General features: G+C 43.7%; 1 protein-coding gene across 2 annotated transcripts in view; it reads left to right on the top strand.

Moving 5' to 3' along the window:
• Positions 1-25,830, top strand: part of LOC104590200 (reverse transcriptase-like protein) — a 59,087-nt gene that overhangs the window by 11,009 nt on the left and 22,248 nt on the right. For both annotated transcript variants that reach the window (XM_010248761.3, XM_010248762.3), the window contains exons 7-8: positions 16,492-16,571; positions 16,659-16,875. In XM_010248761.3, the coding sequence (XP_010247063.1) occupies positions 16,492-16,571; positions 16,659-16,875 (297 nt within the window). The remainder of the gene's footprint in view (positions 1-16,491; positions 16,572-16,658; positions 16,876-25,830) is intronic.

Here is a 25,830-nt window from a genome sequence, read left to right as displayed (position 1 = left end):
CCTTTATAAAATCATTGCTAAGGTGCTATCTCGAAGGATTAGAGAGGTGCTACCTGATGAATCGATTTTTGGTGAAGTATCGATTTTTTGGCTAAGTACCTCGTCATTTGGTCTGCTTCCAAGTGGCCGATGACTCAGGCCGAAGTGGAGAACTTTGGCTGCCGAGCTGCTGGGTAGGCTAGGTGGCGAGATGACTGTAGTGCCGAGCTGCCTATGAAGTGCCGGGCTGACCAGGTGCCGAGCTGCCTGTGAGGTGCTGGGCTGACCAGGTGCCGAACTGCCTGTGAGGTGCTAAGCTGGATTGATGAGCTTCGTTGCTCTTTTAGAGACCTGCAAGGAACCAAATGTCAGAGGACCCGGGGTGGCTAACCCGGCAAGGTTGCTCTGATGCTTAAGTCAGTACTCTCATAGTAGACTGCGAGCTAAAAATCACAAAGTATGAGAGCTAGAATTTGCTTACTTGCCTACTCTCTCCCTTGCCATTGGGGTTGGTGCCTTTATATATGCATTGTTTGGCATGGGCTTCACGCACCATATTCGAGATTTCTGCGAGGTCGTCTAAGTGGTTTGAGATTCCTGGAGGTAACCGCCATGCACGTTGACCACCCTCCGGATCGTTCGGCACATGGGCCAACTTCCAAGGATCGTGGGAGTGTTAGGATATGCATGCCGAATTTGTCGGTGAGCATGTCTCACAGGTCGCCAGGACGGCGCTTGTGCCAGGCTACCAGCTCGCGCCAAGGCCAGGTCGCGCTAGTGCCAGGCCGCCAGCTCGTGCTTGTGCCAGGTTGCCAGCTCGCGCCAGGGCCAGGTCGCACCAGGGCTAGGCTGCCAGGTCGCGCCTGTGCCAGGCCGCCCGCCAGGTGGGACACCATCAACTTGGCTAAGACAAGTTGTTGCCAAAGTGGTTCCGGGTGTCACCTAGTTGTTCTGAGGTGCCATGTGTCACAATATCATTGGAGGGCCAAATCCGCCCTCATCATTTGCCCCCCACTCCCGAGCCGAAAGTAACTCGACGAAGGGAGTAGATTTTTCCTTTTTGCCCGGAATGAATAATTCGATGAGCTCGTAAGCATCGATTCAATTCCTTAGGCTTTGGGAGCGACTTGCAGTCCGCTCCTTGATTTTGTCCATGCCGAAGAGGCGACTGGGTCTTATATGGTGAGGAGGTCTTCGCTAGTTCGGTATTTTGGCCCTTAGGCTTTGGGAGTGACTCGTAGTACACTCTCCTTGATCTTGCCCATGCCGAAAAGGTGACTGGGTCTTATGTGGTATTTTAGCCCTTAGGCTCTGGGAGCGACTTGTAGTCCTACTCTCCTTGATCTTTGGTTTTGCCCATGCCGAAGAAGCGACATGGTCTTATGTGGTATTTTAGCTCTTAGGCTCTAGGAGTGACTCGTAGTCCGCTCCTTGATTTTGCCCATGACGAAGAGGCGATTGGGTCTTATATGGTGAGGAAGTCTTTTATCAGTTCGCCAGTTTGTGCCTGGGCTAGGCCGCCAAGTTGGCGCCTGTGCTAGGCCGCTTGGTCGGCGCTTGGGCTAGGCCGTCAGGTCGAGCCCGTGCCTGGCCGCCAGATCGCGCCCGAGCCAGGCCGCCAGGTTGTCACGGTCTGACACAGGCTTAGCCTTGCCTACGCTTGGCAGGCTTACGTTAAGGGACACCATCGTCATTTTTGCCTGTAAGATTTTTGGGACAAGTGATGTCATCTTCAGGCAGACCACCAAAAGCTTAACGTATTCTTTGAGGAGGGGTGGTTGACCTCCTTGGGTGCCTAACCTTGGCACTCCTAGAGTATCATCCCTTGCGAGGCGGCCCTGGTTAATGGCTAGCATGGTTACCAGGGTTCCTCATGGGCGCACACATGCTCATGGGGACAGTGCATGGATCGGCACTGCGCTATCGACACTCAAGGGAGGCTTGGCATGCGGGCCTGGCTCAAGCATGACCCTTCACCACGCCAGCCCCTTGCTCAAGCTGAATGAGCTATCCCGTTGCCCCTAGCGCACGGGTGTTTTCCGACCCAATCGGTTGCCTCTCATCATTGGCACACAGCTGCCCTCATCATCTATCGGCATACAGGAGACCCCTCACATCGGTGCCAAGTCACCTCTTTGGCGCACAGTTGCCTCACATCATGGCTGTCCCCCTTTAGCACGTAAGTGGCGCCTCCCATGGACCGGCCAGAGTCAGCCGAGTGCCCCGGCCATGCGACTTGAGGTCATGATCCAGTGCTACTGACCTTGGTGGAGCCATCTCATCGGGCAACTCCTATCCTCTCACCTTGGCCTGGATGCTGCACGGATTTCTTCCGCTGTAGAACTACCCCCGTGACAGTTGGTATCAGAGCGAGCTAGCTAATTGCTGCCGCAGTTGGTGTCAAGCAGATTAGCCCAAAGCCAGTTGAAGCGGTTATCACGACAAGCATCACATCGTGGGGTGCAGTCCCTAGGCACTTCCACTCGGTTTCAAGCAAGATTGCACATCAGGCTTGGCAAGAGGCCCTTCTTTCGTGTCCCCATTCCAATGACCCCAAAACAGCTTCCCTTGCGGGGGCAGACGCATTGGTTGCTGTGCTCATGCGGGGGCAGACGCGTGAGCCTTTTCATGGAAGGCATATTGTGGCGGTTTGAGTGGGGGAGTGCCATGCTTCCTCACGGACATCAGTTGCTATTCATTTTAGTGAGTTGTGGGCGATGCGCCTACATCTTGGTTTCATAACGGATGAGCCATTGTTCCGTAGCTTTGTTTGAGGCACTACTAAGGCGGGGACAGCAATCCGAAATTGGTTGGTGTCGACGGTTGGTCAAGGAATATCACTGATGTGGCAGTTTTGCACAGATTGGGTCCTCGGTTGAAGCCACAATATTGGAATGATAGGAATGTGGGTACACTAGCCGTTGGAGCATGGCGGTCCTGCATCGGTAAGGTATCAGGACATGCTCAGCATCATCAGGTGGAATGTTCGCAGCAGCGACGCTCATCACAAAGCGAGTGCATGTTCGGCAACATCATGGGTAAAAGTTGCCACACTCGCACACATTGCGGTCAGATCTCCTTGAGGCAACAACACATTGGGGCCCCCTCAGAGCGAAGATGTAGCCCGAACCGGCAAGGTGAAGTGTAGTTTCGGCAAAAAGGGATTCTTTGTTTTGGGCTAAGCTGTAACGTTAGTGTCTTTGTATCTTTGTATTTTCTTTTTTCATTTCTTGAAGTTCTTTGTGACTCTTGGAAGATAAGTGTGTTTGTTTTCCACTTGTAAATAATCTACTGATGAATTAATGAAAGTGTTATTGATAAAAAAAAAAAGGTGAAGTGTAGTTTCGAGGGCCAAGAGAGCATAAGCCATGGACTAGGTTTGAGTAACTCGCACACGACGAGGTGAAGTTTGCAGGCCAGCATGGTGAAAGGGTACACCCAACACACATCGCCAACAGTAGGAGTAGACCTATCACATCGTGTTCGGTAGCACCACCGAAAAGATACCAAGAAGATGGTCGAGCCTTGAGGTAAGATGATACATGGGGCGGACCTCCGCGAAGCACACACAATTTCTTTGAGGGCCCTTCTTTTACACAGTTCAACGACATAGCCATTGTGCGGTTTGATTAGCCTCAACACAGGGGGTGAAGTCCAGGCAGGCCGGCATGGTGAAATGGTTCCGTCCCCATAAATGGACACCAACATAGGCAAGACCCGGGTTCGCCAGACGAGCCCTGGAACTGGCAGAGAAGTGGATGGCGCGGGACACAGACGCCCATTCACATGAAGACCCATTGTCGAGTCGACAATGGATTGAGTGGGGGAGCGTGTCACGGTCTGATACATGCTTAGCCTTGCCTACGCTTGGCAGGCTTATGTTGAGGGACACCATCGTCATTTTGCCTGTAAGATTTTTGGGACAAGTGATGTCATCTTCAGGCAGACCACCAAAAGCTTAACGTACTCTTTGAGGAGGGGTGGTCGACCTCCTTGGGTGCCTAACCTTGGCACTCCTAGACCACCATCCCTTGTGTGGTGGCCCTGGTTAATGGCTAGCATGGCTACCAGGGTTCCTCATGGGCGCACACATGCTCATGGGGATAGTGCATGGACCGACACTGCCCTGTTGACACTCAAGGGAGGCTTGGCATGCGGGCCTATCTCAAGCATGACCCTTCACCACGCCAGCCCCTTGCCCAAGCTGAATGAGCTATCCTGTTGCCCCTAGCGCACGGGTGTGTTCCGGCCCAAGCGGTTGCCTCTCATCATTGGCACACAGGTGCCCTCATCATCGGCATACAGGAGACCCCTCACATTGGTGCCAAGTCACCTCTTTGGCGCATAGTTGCCTCACATCATGGCCGTCCCCCTTTAGCACGCAAGTGGCGCCTCCCATGGACCGGCCAGAGCCAGCTGAGTGCCCCGGCCATGCGACTTGAGGTCGTGATCCAGTGCTACTGACCTTGGTGGAGCCATCTCATCGGGCAACTCCTAGCCTCTCAGCACACAAAGGCTTGTCCTGGCCTGCCTTGGCTTGGACGCTGCACGGGTTTCTTCCGCTGTAGAACTACCCCCGTGACAAGGTTGCGCCTGGGCCAGGTCACCAAGTCGGCATATGTGCCAGGCTGCCAGGCCGCGTTTGGGCCGCCAAGTCGGCGCCTTAGAGCTACGACTGCGCTGCATCAGCCTCGTTAGTGACATCAGTTACCCACTCCTACAAGAAGCTACTAGGAGCTCGACTTACGGGGGGCAGCACTACTGACTTTAGGTCACCAGCTCGCACGGGAGCCTTGGAAGGCTCGACCAGCAAGGGCGTCCATGTAGTCTGTTGGCCGCCTACGTAGAGCTCATCTTTGTAGAGGGTACCTCGCGAAGAGGATTGATGAGGTTTTATCTGACTTGAAATAAAGTTGGTAGAGCTGCTAGGTTTGTTGGTCATCAACTTGCTGCATAGTCTTTGAGTTCATAAAAAATGGAAACTAGAAAGTGAGAGCTTTTAGTTTCTAAAAGGTGAACTTAACTTTCTGGAAGAAGAGCATTTAGCCTTTTGGAGGATGAGAACTTAGTTTTTTGTAGTGATTCCCACAGACGGTGCCAATTGATGAATCGATTTTTGGTGCAGTATCGATTTTTTGGCTAAGTACCTCGTCATTTGGTCTGATTCCAAGTGGCCGATGACTCGGGCCGAAGTAGAGAACTTTGGCTGCCGAGCTGCGTCGAGTTGGGTAGGCTAGGTGGCGAGCTGTAGTGCCGAGCTGCCTATGAGGTGCCGGGCTGACCAGGTGCGAGCTGCCTGTGAGGTGCTGGGCTGACCAGGTGCCGAACTACCTGTGAGGTGCCAAGCTGGATTGATGAGCTTTGTTGCTCTTTTAGAGACCTGCAAAGAACCAAATGTTAGAGGACCCGGGGTGGCTAACCCTGAAGGGATGGGATATCCACCACATGGATGCCCAAGTCTTACGGAATGGACTGGGCGAATTTCAAAAAAAAATTTCACCCATCTTTGCAGGGAATCGAATTCCCTATTTTAAAAAACAAATTTTCAAGGATCAATCTTGAACCATGAACCAAATCTGATCTGAACCAAGAGAAGTAGGAGGGAGGATGTACCTGATACGGAGAAACAATATCTCCCAATGGAGGTGTTCACGCCCAAGGAAGGATCCAAAATCTGCTCCCACTGAAGATGGCGCAGTGCAGGATGGAGCAGAATCAGCAATGTTCTTCCAAAAGAACTTGACAAGTGGGAAGATCTTCTACAGTTAGAAAATCCAAAGGACCATCCTTTACCAGTCTTGTGATTCGGTCAATACTGATATGGCCAAGTCGGTAATGCCACAGGCATGTAGGATTAACTGTATCACGTGCTCTTTTCTTGGGGATTTCGGCTGACGTAGTTTCGGCTATGTTAGTTTCTAGAGAAGGATGTAGAACATAGAGACCGTTCTCCAGTTCCCCATATGCGATGAATTTATTGTTTCTTTTGATAGTAATCGTATTACTGAAAAAGACAGAATATCCATCCGCACACAGTTTTGAGACAGAAATCAAGTTTCTTCTTAGATTTTGCACAAAAAGACAATCTTTAAGTACAATATTTCCTTCTCTAAATTTTAATTCTACGGTGCCTATTGCCGTAGCTGCAACGTTTGCAGAAGTCCCCAAGTAGAGCATCACTTCTCCATCATTCAGCATTTTGCTTACCTTGAACCCTTGCAGTGAGTTACACGCATGAGTTGAAGCCCCAGAGTCAATACACCAGGACGTAGAAGCCACCAATAAGTTAGTTTCTATGACACAAGATTCGAAATTACCTTTCTTGGATTCCAGGTACTGAGGACAGTTCCTCTTCCAGTGGCCGGTTTGTTTGCAGAAGTGACATGCATCTGCTGTCCTGTCCTTCTTCTGCTTCTTGGGCTTGGTAGTCTTCTTCTGAGGCTTCTTTGCCTTCCTCTTTTTTTGCCTGTTTTGTTAGCTTCAACAAGCATCACCACAGGCTCATCCTTATTAAGTAAGTCCTCGGCCCTTTGCAACATATTGCTCAGCTATTGGACGCTGACATTCAGCTTGTTCATATTGTAGTTTAATATGAACCCATTGAAGGAAGAGGGCAAGGAGTTCAGAATGGCATCTACTTGAGTGCCAAGATCTAGCCCGGATCCAAGGGCTTCCAGCTCGTTAATGTATCCCATCATCCGAAGACAATGGTCGTGAACTTTCTGTCCCTTGGACATCTGAGCGGTCATGAACATTTTCAAGACCTTCTGCCGAGTAGAACGGTTTTGCACTTCGTACATTGTTTTCAGACTGTCCAATATGTCCTTAGCGACTTCGATCTGATCGAACTGCCTCTGTATTGAATTGTCCAAAGAAGCAACGACATAGCAGCGGGCTAGGGAGTTTTTATCCTCCCAATCTTGGAATTCTCTCCTACGGGCTTCAGAAGCCCTATCACCCGGACGTTCCGGGGCAGGAGACTTGACTACCTTGTCCAATTTTTCAGATGTTAAAACCAGCATTAGGTTACGGTACCAGTCGACATAGTTTGGGCCCTTAAGCTTGTTGTCGTCAAGAAGCTTTGCAAATTGTCTGTTTGCCATTTTCTGATAAAACAACAAATATCAGTCCACAAGCTTATTTGATTCATGTTCAAATCATAGACATGGATTTTAATCTATGTTCCATTCCCATTTGTTCATCTCTGAGTTTTCCCTCCTGCTCAGGGACGGAGACAGTGATTTGTCTCTGAAAATGTGGGAAACCACGTAGGGTGCATGGAGCCAACTGTTTCAGCTGCAAAACCCGACCACTTTTCTGTGAAGGATCATATCCACTCATCATATGAGTTTTCCCTTTGGCTCTATCAGATAAGGTTCAGAGCCATTTTCAGGTAAACCTTTCTGTCCAGTGAGTGCTCACCCATCATATTTGTGAACGCCAAGGTACTGTGAGAGAGTTCCCATTTTCTGGTGAAGCTCCTCCCACATCGGTCTATGACGCCCCTATCATCTTATGAAACACTTAGACAAGCCCAACAGCAAATGGATAGCTCATTTTCTAGTGCGTTTCCTCATTACTGAAGGACCCATCCTCATGCTAATGATGGAAGGCCTTTAGAGAGTTCATCACATGAATCTCCCTATCACGTGCACTCATATTTACTGGAGGAAACAAGAATTACGCCCTAGTTTATTTTAGGTCAAACCAAAGTGGCTCCCACTGACTTTCATAAAGCCAGAGTTCGGTGGGCTTAAATCGGCTAGGGTTCCGCACGTAACCTCTTCAGGAGGTGCGGGGCCCACCATTGAGGGAGGTCATCCAATGACCAAAAGGGACACCATGGCAATGATGTGCATTCAGCCATGGTGTGCGCAAGAGCCACTATCGAATCTGCATGGGCCAAGCACTTATGGCCCATGAACGTAGCACATCACACATCCATACATCACATGCAGGGAGGAATTGATTCAATCAATTAATTATCTGTAAAAGCCCATTTGAAGCCCATTTTAATCCATAATATTAACAATTAATATCATCTAGGTATATGGGCTGAATTAGGGTTACCCAGTTCGGCCCATATAGCTTGTTCTTTTGAAGTGGGCTTTTGGCAGTTTTAACAATTTAAAACTGGGCCTTACAGGTTGGGCCGAATTAAATATCCAATTAGTTATCAATCCTTAGGCCCATTTGAGCAAAAATTAGGGCTGATATACAACCTTAATCGAACCCTAGATTCGGTCCAAACAATTTGAACCAATCTTGGTTCGAATGAGTCTAGGGTTTGATTTTTAATTAAATCTTTAATTCAAGAAAATAATCTGAAATTAAAGAATTGATAAAAGAAAACAAGAATCAGTCAATCCAGGGCTGTTCGTACAATCCATCCTGTAAAACAGAGGTTAGATCACAGAATGCAGTTTCACAAATTGCAAATCGCAGGTAGCGAATGTCCCATCTGCGAAATCTCCTTCCTTGCGCCGCCATCTTCGATCCAAAAATAAAATAAATAGAAAACCTAATTTCTATTATATTTACATCAGATCGAATACCTAATACATTGAGTCTAAAAAATAAAAAAAATATTTACAGACCAAATGTAATGAATAAATCAAGAAACTGCAAATCTTGCAGGTTCCCTGTGCAAACCAAGAATTCGATCTCCTCTTGTACGAACAGCCCATAAATCAAGAAAATCATAAAGAACTATTCTAAACGATAATCAAATTTATATAAAATTAATTTCAGATTATTCGCCCATTAATTTTGGGAACAAATTTTCCAAAATCCATATCTGTGTAAATCGGGTAGAACACCTTCTGCCCATTTGCGCAGGTTCAGATCTGAATTAAATTGATTCAAGATTTGAACCTGGCTCTAATACCACTGAAGGGATGGGATATCCATCACATGGACGCCCAAGTCTTGCGGAATGGACTGGGCGAATTTCAAAAAAAAATTTCTCCCATCTTTGTAGGGAATCGAATTCCCTATTTTAGAAAACAAATTTTCAAGGATCAATCTTGAACCATGAACCAAATCAGATTTGAACCAAGAGAAGTAGGAGGGAGGATGTGCCTGATACGGAGAAACAATATCTCCCAATGGAGGTGTTCATGCCCAAGGAAGGATCCAAAATCTGCTCCCATTGAAGATGGCGCAGTGTAGGATGGAGCAGAATCAGCAATGTTCTTCCAAAAGAACTTGACCCTTTGCAAGAATCAACTGGATGGCTGGTGAGTACAGCTCCAACCAATCTTTTCCCAAAAGATTGGAATCAAGATCAGATCTTGATTTCTCCCAAGAACTGGAGATCGAATTGAAGGTGATGGCGACGGCAAGAGGGAATTCGCAGGGTGCAGAAATCTCTTTTCTTATGATCTTCAGCTCTGAAGAGAATTGAACATCAATCACTAACTGTATCGACCCCTTCTTTCTTTCATAATCTTAAAGGGATCAGCTCCTAATCCCATTAGGAGTTGCTAATCAAAATCATATTTGGATTAGAAGTCCATTTAAGTGATAAGGGATAACCCTTATCTTATATGCAGATCAGATCAGCCATCTCCTAATCTAATTAGGAGGCTTCCAGATCTAAATCTCATTTAGATCTTGGACTCTCTAAGTGGATAGGGTCTAGGCCCAATCCTATCAGCTGATCCATATTAGAATTCGCCCCTTTTAATTGACTGATCGAATCAGCCCAGTTCAAAATGGGCTTAAGGCCCATTAAAGGTTATGTACTCACTTAGCCTTCCAAACTGCTGCCCAGTTGGGCTTCCTTGTATGGCGTGGGACCCAAACATTGATCTACACATCAGCCACATGGGTTTAGCCCAGCCTTTGTTACAAGGCCTGGCCGAATACACTGTTATGGACAATGCACCCCTTGAAACTCATCTTCTGGGCTCTATGGGCCCAACACTTACCCTAAGTGGTCCTTGGGCCAAGCCACCTTGTAACACCCAGGGACTGTGGGCAAATGCAAGATTAGCCCATCAGGTATTATCCTTAATGGTCTTATACTTAACCTCTCAGCCCATAATGATCAAACATTGCCCGACAAGGGAGGACCTCTCCCTCGACTGCAAGGAGCAGTGTTGCACTCTCCGCTTACATGGATCCCGGGAATTAAAACCTTTTGCAAATCATTTCGAAACCATAACATATATATATCTTTATATATAAATATATTTTGCAAAACAAAATCTCAACAATTGAAATCGGCTGCCGGCAGTCTTGGTTTCCATCAGAGAGAGTGCATCTCCGATTATTACCTTTGTCCGACAAAGGGGCTGATCCTGTCACTATGATCACCACTTAGATGAATTCTCGGATTGTCCCAACATACCCAGGTTTTGACCCCCGCTAAGGATCTCACTGATTCGTACATCAAAGACAGCCCAATCCAACACCTAGTGTAGTATCGTAATCGAGTCTAGGGGTCAGGTGTAATTTTCCAGTTTTGCCCATCTATCTCAAGGTCCAGGGCAATACTGGAAATCTGGTCCGGTTCAGAGGTTCTATTAATCCTACACTGCATGTGCTTCGGGTTTCACCTTGGTAGCTGAGACAAGCCACCCCAATAGTTGGCCACACATCAATGTCATCCTTGGCAGGATAAATCTCTCCAGACTTACTAATGGCTGTGAACATTCTAAAGTAACACAAGTCTCATTAAGTGTCCAGTTTAAGGGTATCACACAGAAACACACCACAAGAACATGAATCAAATGAGTACTTTATTCATTTACAATAAATTCATAATGTACTGAATTTTGATTGAAGCTAAGGGCATACAACTGTCTAACAAACCCGGCGAGGTCGGTCCGATGCTTAAGTCAATACTCTCATAGTAGACTGCGGGCTAAAAACCACAAAGTTTGAAAGCTAGAATTTGCTTACTTGCCTATTCTCTCCCTTGCCATTGGGGTTGGTGCTTTTATATAGGCATTGTTTGGTGTGGGCTTAACGCACCATATCCGAGATTTCTGCGAGGTTGTCTAAGTGGTTCGAGATTCTTGGAGGTAACCACCATGTACGTTGACCACCCTCCGGATTGTTCGACACGTGGGCCAACTTCCAAGGATCGTGGGAGTGTTAGGATATGCATGCCGAATTTGTCGGTGAGCACGTCGCCAGGTCGGCGTTTGTGCCAGGCTGCCAGGTCGCACCAAGGCCAGGTCACGCCGGGTCACGCCAGTGCCAGGCTGCCATCTCGTGCCTGTGCCACCCTGCCAGTTTGTGACGGGGGTAGTTCTACAGCGGAAGAAACCCGTGCAACGTCCAGGCCAACGTAGGCAAGGATAAGTCTTTGTGTCCTTGGAGGCTAGAAGTTGCCTGATGAGATGGCTCCACCAAGGTCAGTAGCACTGGATCATGACCTCAAGTCGCATGGTCGGGGCACTCGGCTGGCTCAGGCCGGTCCATGGGAGGTTCCACCTATGTGCTAAAGGGGGACGACCATGATGTGAGGCGACTGTGCGCCGAAGAGGTGACTTGGCATCGATTTGAAGGGTCTCCTATATGCCGATGATGAGGGCACCTGTGTGCCATGATGGGAGGCAACCGCTTGAGCCGGAACACACCCGTGCACTAGGGGCAATGGGGTAGCTCGATCAGCTTGGTCAAGGGGTTGGTGTGGTGAAGGGTCATGCTTGAGCTAGGCCCGCATGCCAAGCCTCCCTTGAGTGTCGGTAGAGCAGTGCCGGTCCATGCACTGTCCCCATGAGCATGTGTGCGCCCATGAGGAACCTTGGTAGCCATGCTAGCCATTAACCAGGGCCGCCCTACAAGGGATGATGGTCTAGGAGTGCCAAGGTTAGGCACCCAAGGAGGTCGACCACCCATCCTCAAAGAGTACGTTAAGCTTTTGGTGGTTTGCTTGAAGATGACATCACTTGTCCAAAAAATCTTACAGGCGAAAATGATGATGGTGTCCCTGAACGTAAGCCTGCCAAGCGTAGGCAAAGCTAAGCCTGTGTCAGACCATGACAAGCTTGCGCCAGGGCCAGGCCGTCGGGTCGCACCTATGCCAGGTCGTGCCTGTGCCAGGCCGCGCCTTGCTTGGCCGCGCTTGTGCCGGGCCGCGCCTGTTCCTGGCCGTGCTTGTGCCAGGCCGCCAGGTGGGACACCATCAAATTGGCTAAGGCAAGTTGTTGCAAAAGTGGTTCCGGGTGTCACCTAGTTGTTCTGAGGTGCCATGTGTCACAATATCGTTGGAGTGCCAAATCTTCCCTCAGCACTACCCTTAATAATTTCCCCAAATCAGGGTGCCTTTGTGAAGAATAGACAAATTGTGGATCAAATCCTAATTGCAAACGAGAGTGTGGAAAATTTCAAAAGGCATATGACTTGGTGGATTGGTCATTTCTATTGGAAGTCTTAGAGTCTTTTGGATTCGGGCAGAAGTGGTGCAAGTGGGTGAAAGGATGTATTAGGACTTGCCACTATTCCATTTTAGTGAATGATAGGGTGGTATATCGTTTCCAGGCTACCAGGGGCATCAGGCAAGGAGACCCCCTTTCTCCTTTCCTTTTTACTCTAATCCCTGAAGTCCTAGGAAAACTCATTGAGAGGGCAGACTCTAGAAACTTGGTGAAAGGCTGGAGGGTAGGGAGGAATAGGGTTCCAGTAACACATCTACAGTTTGTTGATGACACAGTTCTTTTCTGTGGTGGGGAGGGGGTATGTTGGGTGATAAAGCAAGTGATCAATGTATTTGAACAGGTGACTAATCTTAAAGGGAATTTAGACAAGAGCTGCATGATTGGCATTAATTTGAGTGAAAGTGAGGTGGTGGATAGAGCCCGAACTTTGGGTTGTGAGATAGATCAATGGCCATTGATCTATTTGGGGCTGCCACTAGGGGATAACCCAAATAAAAAGAATTTATGGAACTCGGAGATTGAGGGATTCACTAAGAGGTTAGCATCTTGGAAGAAAAATTACCTATCCATGGGAGGCAGAATAACTCTGATTAAGTCTATATTGGCAAATCTGCCTGTGTACTTTTTGTCGATGTTTAAAATGCCTGAAGGAATATGTGGGATTTTGGAAAAGTTAATGAGAGACTTCTTATGGGAACCAGGAGAGGAGAAAAAAGATCATAGGGTCAGGTGGGATGTAGTTACCAAAACCAAAAGTGATGGTGGGCTTGCTTTAGGCAATTTGTAGAAAAAGAATGAAGCTCTACTTGGAAAATGGCTTTGGAGGTTGACTTTGGAAAGGGATAAATTATGGGCTCAAATTGTCTTAAGTCATGGGCAAGCGGTAGATGGCTGGGACTCTGGAGTTTCAGCCAGGGCTACGAGAGCTTCTCCTTGGACATCAATTCATGCCATACTTCTTTCGTTCCTCTAATCAGGTATGATATGTGCTCCAGTAACCTCGTGAAATTTTGGGATCATGTTTGGGTGGGAAGCCCTCCACTAAAAGAGCTCTTCCCTTCTTTGTATTCTTCTTTATCACGTTTTAAAAATGAGCCAGTCTCCACTTTTTTGACCACTTCTAATTCAATCATTGATTGGAATTTGGGTTTTAGAAGGGCCCTTAGAGACCCGGAATTGAACCTCATTGCTGGCTTGCTAAAATTCCTTGAGGGGGATAGTAGGGTTTGGGCTCCTTCTCCTTCGGGTGTCTTCTCATGTTCCTCTTTCTTCAAAGAACTGGCTCATTCCCCACCTGTCTTTGGAATCCCTTTTCCAGTTTTGGAAGTCGGGGGTAGACCAATTCCTCCCAGAATTAGTGCATTTTGTTGGGAAGTTTTCCTCGAAAAGTGTAACACTTGTGACTTACTTCAAATAAAATGGCCTAATTGGTGTTTATCCCCACACTGGTGCATCCTTTGTAAGAAGAATGGTGATGTACAAAGCCTATTCCATTTCTACTACTTCTAGGGGGCTGAAGAAGAGAGGGAAAATTCTGTGGAGGTGTGTAAGAGCAGCTGTATGTCGGACAGTCTAGGAGGAAAGAACTAATGGACTTTTCATGGGAAAGAAAGAAATAAGGGTGTAATCATTGAACTAATTTTTATAAGGGTGATTCATTGGGTTAAGACTTTGCAAATTTTTGAAAACTATTCAGATGGAGATATCATCAGGAAGTGGAAAGAAGTGGCTTGGTCAGTTCCAAGGAAGAATGTATATTACCCAGTTTGGTCCCCTCCAGCTTCAGGGTTCACTAAACTAAACTTTGATGGTAGTAGTGAAGGAAATCCAGGTCTGTCGGGTATAGGGGGAGCTTTCGGGGATGATGAAGGTTGAATTATCACATTGTATTCTGGTTCTATTGGATGGGGGGACTCTCTTAGAGCTGAAATATTGGCTGTTTTGGAAGGGTTAAAAAGAGCTCAAGAGTTAAATATCAGAAATCTGATAGTGGAAGGTGATTCTAAGTTGGCTATCAACTGGTTAATGAAGGATGATTCTAGTCTGCGGAAGTTTCTGCATGAAAAGAAGAAAGTTAGACATTTCATACAAAATATGGAAGTCAAGTTTCAATGGCTTAAGAGGTGCGCCAATTCCTTGGCAGATTCATTGGCCAAACAAGGGGTGGGAAGAGTTAAGTTTTTGTATGCAACATTGTAATCTGAACTACTTTCTTGGGAGGGTTAAGAGTTTTTACCCCTCCTCTTGTATCTTTCTTTATTAATATCTTTTAATAAAAGTCTTTGTTATCTGTCAAAAAAAAAAAAAAAAACAGCAAAGGGCACTTTGGAGTTGTGCTCTGGTATGGATTCTACTTCTGGTCAGAAGTTCCACTTGGCCATGAAAAGTTGAAGATGCTCCGTCTCCTTCTAATTCTATGCTGTGCCAGACAAGGAGAAAAGAAGTCCAGGCTTCCCAAGCCAACCCATAGTAGATGTAAATACTCCTGAGCATTTTTCCTTAAGCACCTTGCAAAGGATTAAACAACATGTCCATTTTCTTCTCTATACTACTTTTAATTAGAGAGAGGGTTGGTGCAAAATCCCACCTATATTGTTCCTTTGAACATGATGATCAGAACCTGAGAATGCGAGAAACTTTAGCATGGTGTTTGGCACCAATTTGTTTCACAAGGTTCTGTTTCACCAAGAATCGGGAACACCAATCCCTGTTTTTATGAAAAACACAAAAAACCACGTTGGTGGGGATGCATGCTGACTGGATGTTTAAAGTACTTTGGCTTTATTTTAATAATATTTTCATTATGATTTATGACAACTGTATGACATGTTAGAAAGGTTGTCAGGTATTTCAAATTTCAATGTGCCACATCAATTTGGTGATTCAGGGTCACCAAGGTGATTCAAGAAATGTCAATTTGATGTTTCAAAAAACTCCTCCTCTACATAGTTATCAAGGTGATACCTAGGTGGGCACCTAGGCGATAAGGCACTCTTGGAAGGTCACCTCACCCAAATGCCTACATATTTATATGTAAGACACCACATAAAATTTTTATATTTTTATTTTATGTTGTTAATAGTAATACAATAGATGCTATTACTCTAAACTATTCATATTATGGGTTTATAGTATTTATATTATTAGTCTTATACTAATTTCTTTTTTATTATTTTCTTATTTGTTTGGTTCAATTGGCACATAAGTCAATGACATAGTCTTGAGCCCTTTAAGACTTTAAAACCTGAATTCATAAGTAAGAAATAACTTGAAGATTTTATCCAATTGGCATATGTTTTGTATGTTTTCTAGGACCAAAACAAGGGCTCAACCCTTATGTTTTGTATGCTTTCTTTCCTTTCTTATTTTTCTTCTCATAAATATGTTTATTTTCTATCTTTTTGATATGGGGCTTATACTTATTTCATGAGCATTATGGTAATTATTAGTTAAAGATTACTGCTTACTACTATGAAACCTGGGGAATTATCCTAGGATTTATATTTTTTATTTTAAAAAATTCATTGCCTAGGCAACTAGGTGACGAGGTGTTCCTCTGTTGCCTAGCTTTGCCTTGGCACCTTTAAAACTATGCTCCTATCATGAATGAAAAAGCTAATCATTGTAGCATTTTTTTTGATCAATACATTGTAGCATTTTTTTCCAAAAAACAACTTGCCAAACATGATTAAGGAGCGCTTCTGTTTTTTTCCTAATGTGGCAAGTTGGTGAAACGGATCACTTATGACACATTGGTGCCAAACACCAATGAGGGTGCCAATATGGAATACATAAAATGTTCTTGCAATTGCCACATGATACTTTTAATATATCTAATTTATAAGGTAGAATTAAGTGATGCATCCATTGTTGATTTTTTTTTTTAGTTATAATTTGAAATTTTATGCAAAGTATTGACGTTAATATTACTTGGTATTTCAAGCTACAAGTTCTATTCTTTGATATTGTGCTTTTCTAGGTAAATCAGTAAAGGTTGTCCTATAGTGCTCTATCTTACCATCTTCATGTTTTGGGTACACATGCTTTTAATTTATAAATAACTTATCAGAGCTGTTAGTTTATGTTGTCTCCATGCATGCTGTTACTTTATACCTTGCAGATTTTGGAACTTGATCATCAGATTGAGAAGAGCAAAGTTACTTTAAGTTCTTTGAAGGATCTTGATTATATTTTTAGAAGGTAAGTTTTCCCTTTATGGATCTTCGTGATTTTTCAATGTTCTGTATTCATGGTTTCATCGAGATATTTCGTTTTTCTTGTATTTAGGGTTGAAGCTATTGAACAAATTGAGGATGCATTGACAGGAGTAAAAGTCATTGAATTTGAAGGGAACTGTATTAGGTTGTCAATTAGGATATTTCTTCCAGCTACTGAGGTTTTAAGGTGCCAACAAAAGGTGGAAGATATCACTGAGCCATCTGTGCTGGATCATGAATTGTTAATAGAGGTTATGGATGGGAGCATGGAGCTAAAGAATGTAGAGGTATGTGAAGCTCAAAATTATAAAACTTATGAAGAACTTTTCTTACATATGCCTTGTTCAAGACTCAAGAGAACAAAAGGTAAACAACATGACATTTCAATGAAAAATTAACTATTAAAAATAGTGCTAGTTCTAGGGTTCTCCCTACTATAGTTTAGAAACCCTAAAGTATATAGTCATTGGTTATCTTAGCAAAGTAGCAGTTCATCTAAAGGAACCTATCCATATATCTTAAATGTTGTTGAAAACCTGAAATTCTATGTTCAATTTTCTCTTGAGAAAAGGTGATAGAAATGTATCAGTATGGAAAGAAGGGTGTCTACATGGGGAATATATAGAACAGTGTATAAAAGGTAAGGTTATACAGCCTCATCCCACCACTAGGCAAAGTTTTAGAGTAAAGGGAAGAGTTATCAGGGACAGGGAGGGGGAGATGTAACAGGGTGAGTTTGTGAGTCCTTTGGGAGTGAGTGTGGTCTCCTGGTAGTTCTAGATTGGGTTGGGCAGTGCTTTCTAGGCTTATTGTGGATTTTATCTGCCTGGCATTTGAGTTATGGGGCATACAATTCTAGATTACATTTAAAAAAAGATGGACGGTAGCAGTTTTGTTGGACAATTTGGGAAGAAAGGAATCACAGAATCTTTCTTGACAAAGCAAGAAGCCGAGATGCTATTGTTGAAGCCATTCTTATCAGAGTTGTCCATTGGGTGAAGACACTGGATCTCTTCAAGAATATTGTTGCAGATGATTTATTGAGAAAAATGGAGTGAGGTGGCTGGTTCTTCTCCTCTTAGGGAGGTTACTAGGCCTATTTGGTCCCCCCCCATCCTGAGGTTTCGTCAAGTTTAATTTTGACAGTAACAGTGAAGGTAATCCAGGTCTATCTGGAATCAGAGGTACCTTCAGAGATGAGGAAGGGAAAATCATTGCTATTTATTCTGGGCCGATTGGAATTGGTGATTCTTTGAGAGCGGAGATTATGGTGGTGGTGGAAGGTGTCCAAAGGGCTAGAGAGCTGAATGTTAGGAAGCTTATCATTGAGGGTGACTTGAATCTTGTGGTTGAGTGGCTCCAAGGTGAAGAGGAGGGATGGTGGTTCGATATCTTTGAAAAGAGAAAAGTTTTGAGATTGATTCAGGGGATGGAGGTGAACTTCAAATGGGTGAGAAGGGATGCCAATGTATTTGCTGACACTCTTTCTAAACAAGGGGTGGGAAGGGATAGTTTGTTTTGGGCTGTTTTGTAATAGCTTCTTTCTTTGGGGAGGGTTAAGAGAGTTTATCTCTCCCCTTGTTGTTCTTGTACCCATGTTTCCCCTTCTCAATTAATGAAATTGGTTCTGTTATTGATAAAAAAACAAAAAGATGGTGGAATTATTCTATTTTTGTCCCAGTTGCTTGTAGTTTCTTGTATTATATTGCTTTCTTTTGATAGTTAATGCACTTTCTTTAAAGAAAATCTCCAACCCATCATCCAAAACAACTAAAATCATAGAGTTGTTGCTGTAAAAAAGATGCTTTTCCATACTCGATCTTGCTCAACCATTTACCAGAAAAAGTCATTGCTCAAGTACGACATCAGATTTGGACTGACAAAGCTTCGAAGGTTTGCTTTATTTTGTTAAGGTGATAGACTAGTTTCCATTGGTCTGGGGAATGCTTTTGTTATATCTAATAGCATTGGTCATATCTTTGTCAATTCTCATAGGGTATTTGATAGCGACTCTGGCCTTGTATGATTTTTTTTAATAGGCAAACATTTATTATTATGACTATTAAATAAGCTTGGCCTTGTATGAATTGTAATCACAAAGGCCTTGGTTGAGTTTGTGTCCTTTGACTGGTCCATTGGAACCCCCAAAAAGTATTGCCATCACTATTTATGGTAATTTTTGCCTTATCGGACCTAATATTTATAGTAAAAACATGATTTACTATTTTTAGTGGTTTCTGGTTTCTTTACATTAAGTTGGTTTTTAGTAGGATGGTAGGGTGTTATTGAAGTTGCTTAGGAGTCAGACTCCTTTTTTGAGTGTATCTATGAGTTACCTATGGGTTTGTCTTAGTTTTAAATTAATTAGAAACAGTTCAGTCAGTTTCCTAGTCCAAATTGGAATTTGGACATCGAAGTTTTAAATTAATTTGTAAAGGGACATCCAAGTTTTAAATTAATTTGTAAAGGGACATCCAAGTTCTTATGGTGAGTCTATAAATAGAGTGTATCTATGAGTTACCTATGGGTTTGTCTTAGTTTTAAATTAATTAGAAACAGTTCAGTCAGTTTCCTAGTCCAAATTGGAATTTGTAAAGGGACATCCAAGTTCTTATGGTGAGTCTATAAATTGAGTGTATCTATGAGTTACCTATGGGTTTGTCTTAGTTTTAAATTAACTAGAAACAGTTCAGTCAGTTTCCTAGTCCAAATTGGAATTTGTAAAGGGACATCCAAGTTCTTATGGTGAGTCTATAAATAGAGTTATTGTAATTGAAAAGATAAGAGGCTTTTTGATTGGTCTTGAAAAAAATAAGAGTTGATTTGATGAAATAAAGTTTGGTTTAGTGAATTCTGGTTGTTGGCATGAATTTTTATCTTATTTTTTTCTTAGTGGCCTATGTCATTACTTTTGCTATAACAACAGGAGTTCTCCTTTTTAATCTCTTCCTCATTCTTTGGTGGACAGCAGGATAACTACTTGCTTCCCCATCTCTATTCTTCATCATTAATCATTCAATTCTTCTTTTATCACCCCCAGAGGCCACTACAGATCTAAAATTGTAGGACCCTACATTGTTCTATATCAATATTGTTCTTTCTTTGCTTTTATTTTACCAATGCCTATTCCAAAGAATGCTAGCTTGAGTAGGAGGTGATGGAACAAGAGATGAATGCACTTAAAGAGCTATAGTTTAGAGCTTGTTGACCTACTGTAAAGTAAAGAACAGGTTTGGTGTAAACAGGAGAGGCCTGCTCTTGTTTCAAAGAAGAAATTCTATCAGGGTGTTACTATCTCTTGTGTTTAGTTATTCTTAGCTTTTATTTTAACTTGACATATAAAATGCTTTTCTAAATAGTGGCCCTTAGGAAGAGGTTTATATATTATCACTACTGGGTTTTATATTTCTTTATATCAAGGGAAGGTGTATAGGTTGATGAAATTGGTTTATGGATGAAAATGTTTACCAAGAGTTTGGTTTGATTGGTTTAGGGATGAAATTTAGAGGTTTGAATTTTTCCAGTTGTAGGTAGACTACATCCTTTTCATCAGGAAGGGTGGTGCATTACTAACTGCTTTAATTGTGTATGTTGATGATATTGTGGTTATAGAGAATAATCCTCCAAAGGATTGCACAATTAAAAAAGTTTTGGTTGTTAATTTCAATATAAAGACTCAAAGACTTGAAATACTTATTGGGTTTTGAAGTTGCTAAATTGAAAAGTTGTATTTTATCTCTTGGAGGAAGTATATTCTTGATCTTTTGAAGGATACTTGGAAAATTGGAGCATGTAACTGACAATCCTATTGACCAAAAACCACAAGTTGATTGCTATTTGTGGATAATTTCTAAAAGATAGGGAGCATTATCAATTATCAAATGCTGATTGGTAGATTACTTTATTTGTGCTCAACATGGCTGGATATTTCCTGTGTTGGTAGTGTTATTGGTTAGTTTATGCATGAGCCAGGGGTTCCCCAATTGGAAGTAGATAAACAAAGAGCCCTGTTGGGAAATACATCCAACAGGAACACTAGAAATATCTTTACACACCCTCAAGGACTTGCGTCTCCACAGACAATGAGAGTGGCGGGGTTAATCCAAGGATGCCACATATCAATTCTTATAGACAATGACAATTCCTTTAATTTCATAACTCAGATTCTGGTGGATAAGCTAGGACTCCCTGTTCAACTAGCAACAGCCTTTATGGTGCATGTAGCCAATGGTAATAGCCTATCTTGCAACAGTATATGCCTGGGCTTACCATTGAAAGTTCAGGGTCACTAATTTTTAGTGGACCTTTATCCCCTTAATCTCAGTGGAACAGATGTGGTGTTAGGTATCCAGTGGTTAAGGCAATTAGGCCTCACAGTCTGTGACTGGGCTTGCCTCACCATGGACTTCACATCGGGTGATACAACAGTCCATTTACAAGGACAAACATGCAAAGGCCCATGACCCATCAGTCTTGCAACGTTAACAAAACAAGCTGGAGATCCTGATCAGCTCATATTCATGCACATTGATTCAAACTAGGCTAGTCTGTTCTTAGTTAACAACAATACCAACGGGCCTGGAGACTATCACAGTCGTCTACAACAACTCCTTCAGCAATATGACAATGTGTTCAGAGAACCCCAGGAGCTTCCACCACCTTGGGAGCATGACCATTGCATCCCTCTCATGCTAGGAGCTACTCCAACCAATGTAAGACCCTACTGATACTCTTATTTTCATTTGAAATTGAGAAGCAAGTTCAAGATACGCTTGAGAAAAGAATAATACAACCCAGCCATAGTCTATTCTCCTCACTAGTATTATTAGTCAAAAAGAGGGATGGGACTCGGCAATTATGCATTGATTATAGGGCCCTTAACAATATTACCATCAAGGACCGATTCCAAATACTGGTCATTGATGAACTACTGAATGAACTCAGTCGGGCTACCATATTCTCAAAGCTAGACTTACGGGCCGGGTATTACCAAATAAGGGTACATGCAGAGGGTACCCACAAAACAACTTTTAGGACACACAATGGCCACTACGAGGCCTTGCAGGTATTGGTGGTACAGTAAGGGACGAAAGGGGCAATATCTGCTAGACTTTTAGTGGTCCAATTGGTTGGGCTGACTCCACAAAGGCTGAAGCGATGGCTTCTCTAACCGGAATCAGGATAATAAAGAATTTGGGAATTCAGAATTTGATCATTGCAGGTGATTCAGCAAATATGATAAAATGGTTAAGAGACAAAAAAGGGGGCCCTTGGAGACAGTATCGCAATCTGACTGAAGCTTGGGATTCTTTGGATGGTTTGAATGTTAACTTAGTTTGGATTCCTAGGGAACACAATCATACTGCGGATGGCCTAGCTAAATTTGGTGTGTATTTGGAGCATCTGTATAGCAACAAGCTTCCTCCTTTGTAACTTGTTGGGGTTCATGGCCACTACGAATTCTTGGTCATGTCATTTGGGTTGACCAATGCTCCAATAACATTTCAAGCCTTAATGAACAGCATATTTCGGCCATATCTACATAAGTTCATTCTTGTATTCTTTGATGGCATATTGGTATACAACCCCAACTGGGAGGAGCATCTGAACCATCCACAGATTACCCTTGCGACACTTAAGGCCCGCTAGCTGTTTGCTAAAGAGTCCAAGGTTTCCTTTGGACAATCTCAAGTATATTACCTGGGACATGTTGTAGAAAATGGAACTGTAGCTGCAGACCCAGATAAGATCTCTAGTATAATGGGCTGGCCACAACCCAAAAAATGTGAAAGAATTGAGGGCCTTCTTGGGCCTGACAGGTTATTATCGCCGCTTCATAAAAAACTATGGCATAATTGCTGCTCCCTTGACCCAATTAATGAAACGGGATGCCTTCCATTGGTCAGCCCAGGCCCAACAAGCCTTTCAGAAATTGAAACATACAGTTTTGACACCACTAACATTAGCATTACCTGATTTCACAAAAGATTTTACCATTGAATATGATGCGTCCAGTCAAGGAGTTAGAGCTGTCCTCATGCAATAAGGCCAACGCCGACCATTAGCCTTTTCCAGCAAGGCTTTGACATCATAGAAATGGGCCAAATCAGTCTATGAACGGGAACTAATTGCGGTGGTCCTAGCAGTGCAGCGTTGGCGGTCCTACTTGCTTGGCAGACGGTTTGTTATTCGAACCGACAATCAAAGTTTGAAATTCCTGTTGGAACACGCTGTTCTATCACCTCAACAACAACGATAGGTGTCAAAATTACTGGGGTACGACTACACAATCGAGTACAAAATTGGTTATGCTAATCGCGTTGCCAATGCCCTCTTATGACACCCACAGTCATATCAGCTGCTCGTGTCATCCTTGACCTCTCCACTCATGGATCAGCTTCGGAGTGAAGCCCATCCCATGCTAAGTTGTAGCAATTAGTTTGCTCAGATACCGGCAAATCCATTACAGTATCCAGGGTATGCCATCAAAGATAGTATACTACTTTTCAAGTTCTGCCTGGAAATCCCAGAAGACTCTGCACACCTCCAACAGCTCCTTGAACTCTTTCATGCCTTGCCTACAGGTGGTCACTCTGGTGTTCTACGAACTCAGAAATGCATTGCCACACAATTTCATTGGAAAGGCACGTGTGCCTCTATTCAAAATTTCATAGCTGAATGTATAGTATGTCAACAAAATAAGGCAGCTACTACAACACCAGCAGGCCTCTTGCAACCACTTCCAATCCCAGCTCAAGTTTGGGATGATATATCAATGGACTTCATCAACGGGTTGCCCGTTTCTGCTGGTAAGACTGTTATTCTTGTGTTGGCGGATTGATTGACTAAATACAGTCACTTTCTACCCCTATCACATCCATTTACAGCAATATCAGTGGCTGAATTGTTTCTTTGGGAAATAGTACGCCTTCATGGGCTTCCCAGCTCAATTGCATCTTACAAAGATCCTATTTTCATGAGCCGCTTCTGGGCTGAACTTTTTCGACTACATGGTGTAAAACTCTTCAAGTCAACTAGCTACCACTCCCAATCTGATGGATAGACAGAGGTGGTTAATCGGAGCCTCGTAACCTACCTATGATGCTTCGCAGGAGATTGACCAAGGCAATGGGTCAAGTGGATCCATTGGGCTGAGTGGTGGTACAACACCACTTTCCATAGTGCTGCCGAGATGACTCCCTTCTGAGCTCTATATGGTTGGGACCCTCCCCCTCTACTTCCTTATGAAAAGGTGATTACTACAGTGGCAGCCCTGGAAGAACAGTTAGTACAGTGAGATGAGGGGTTAAGAGAGCTGAGAAATCATCTCCTAGAAGCACAGCAATGGATGAACTGCACTTACAATAAACATCACAAGGATGTCCACTACTCCACTATGCAGTGGGTGATTGGGTGTTCCTTAAATTGCATCCTTTCAGACAGATTTCAGTAGCAGGCCAGAGATGGAATAAACTCAGACCATGCTATTTTGGACCATTTGAAATCCTCGAGAGGATAGGGCCTGTGGCATATGTAGTTGATCATGACTGCTATCAGTCTTGATCACTAAGAAACTTCAGGTTCGAAGAGAAGAGAAAGTGAAGAAGAAGGAGGAGAAAGAGTGATGAGAGAACAGTAGAACACAGGTTTGAGGAGAAGAACAGAATCTCAAAATTCTGCCGCCGCCACTTTAAGTTAATATTTATATGTTATGCTAGTTACATGAAAGGACACATCTGCCCTTGGTGTTTACATCATAACACATAACAATATAAAACTGAAAAGTAAATAACAACTAGAATAACAGAATAATAAATTGACCACAGCTGTGACTAGATACATTCTACCCTACGGACAGAGTGGGACCACAGCTGTGGGGCCCACATCAATGTTCTCTACACTCCCCCTCAAGTTGGGAGTAAATGTTCATCATTCCCAACTTGGATAGATCCGCTTCTAGCTTCTTTCTTGATACGGCTTTAGTGAGGATGTCTACTAGTTGCATACTGGATGTGATGTAAGGGAGGCATACTTCTTGAGATGAGACCCTCTCTCGTACAAAATGTCGGTCAACTTCAATGTGTTTGGTTCTGTCATACTGTACTGGATTATGTGCTATATTAATGGTTGCTTGATTATCACAATACAACATCAGGGGCTTCTCATACTCAATACCCAACTCCTCAAGTAGAGATCTTATCCATAGGATTTCAGCCACTCCGTTGGCCATGGACCTGTATTCTGCTTCAGCACTTGACTGGGAGACAACACTTTGTTTCTTACTTCTCCAGGAGACAAGATTTTCTCCCACAAGGGCACAATATCTTGAGGTAGACCTTCTGTCATCAATACTCCCAGCCCAATCAGCATCTGTATAGACCTCCACCTTCATGTGGTTGTTGTTCTTGAACAGTATACCCCTACCCGGGCATCTCTTCAAGTAGGCTAAGATTCTTTCTGCCGCAAGAAGATGTGTGGTTCTAGGAGAATGCATGTACTGGCTGACAACACTAACAACATAAGTAATATCTGGCCGAGTGAGGCAGAGATATAGGAGCTTTCCTACCAATTGCTGGAACATAACTTTGTCTTCAAGAAGTTCCCCACTCTCGGCACTAATCCTGTGGTTCTGTTCAATTGGTGTATATGCAGGCTTAACACCTAACTTTTCAGTTTCTGCCAACAGGTCTTGGACATATTTCCTCTGAGAGATAAAGATCCCCTGTTTGGATCTAGCAACCTCAGTACCCAAAAAATACCGGAGTGCACCAAGGTCTTTCACCTCAAATTCTTGATGAATGAGCTGTTTAAGGGACTCAATCTCATGGCTATCATTCTCTGTGACCACAATATCATCAACATATACTGCCAATAGTGTCAAGGAGGACTCCACCCTCTTGATGAATAGGGTATGATCTGACTGGGCCTGTACATAACCAAACTTCACAAGGGCTAGTCTGAATCTATCGAACCAAGCCCTAGGTGACTGTTTCAAACCATACAAAGCCTTGTTGAGCTGGCGGACCTTCTTACCTATCTCTGCATCATAGAATCTAGGAGGCCAATGCATGTAAACTTCTTCTTGCAGATCTCCATTCAGAAAGGCATTTTTCACGTCCATTTGGTATAAAGGCCAAGTGTGACTTGCTGCAAGGGATAATAGGACTCGAATATTGGTCATCTTTGCTACCGGTGCAAAGGTCTCCAAGTAATCTATGCCATAAGTCTGTGTAAACCCTCTT

Source organism: Nelumbo nucifera, chromosome 1 (genome assembly GCF_055504915.1).
Source record: "Nelumbo nucifera cultivar China Antique chromosome 1, China Antique-T2T, whole genome shotgun sequence".
NCBI lineage: Eukaryota > Viridiplantae > Streptophyta > Magnoliopsida > Proteales > Nelumbonaceae > Nelumbo > Nelumbo nucifera.
This window is presented reverse-complemented; position numbering and strand designations above follow the sequence as displayed.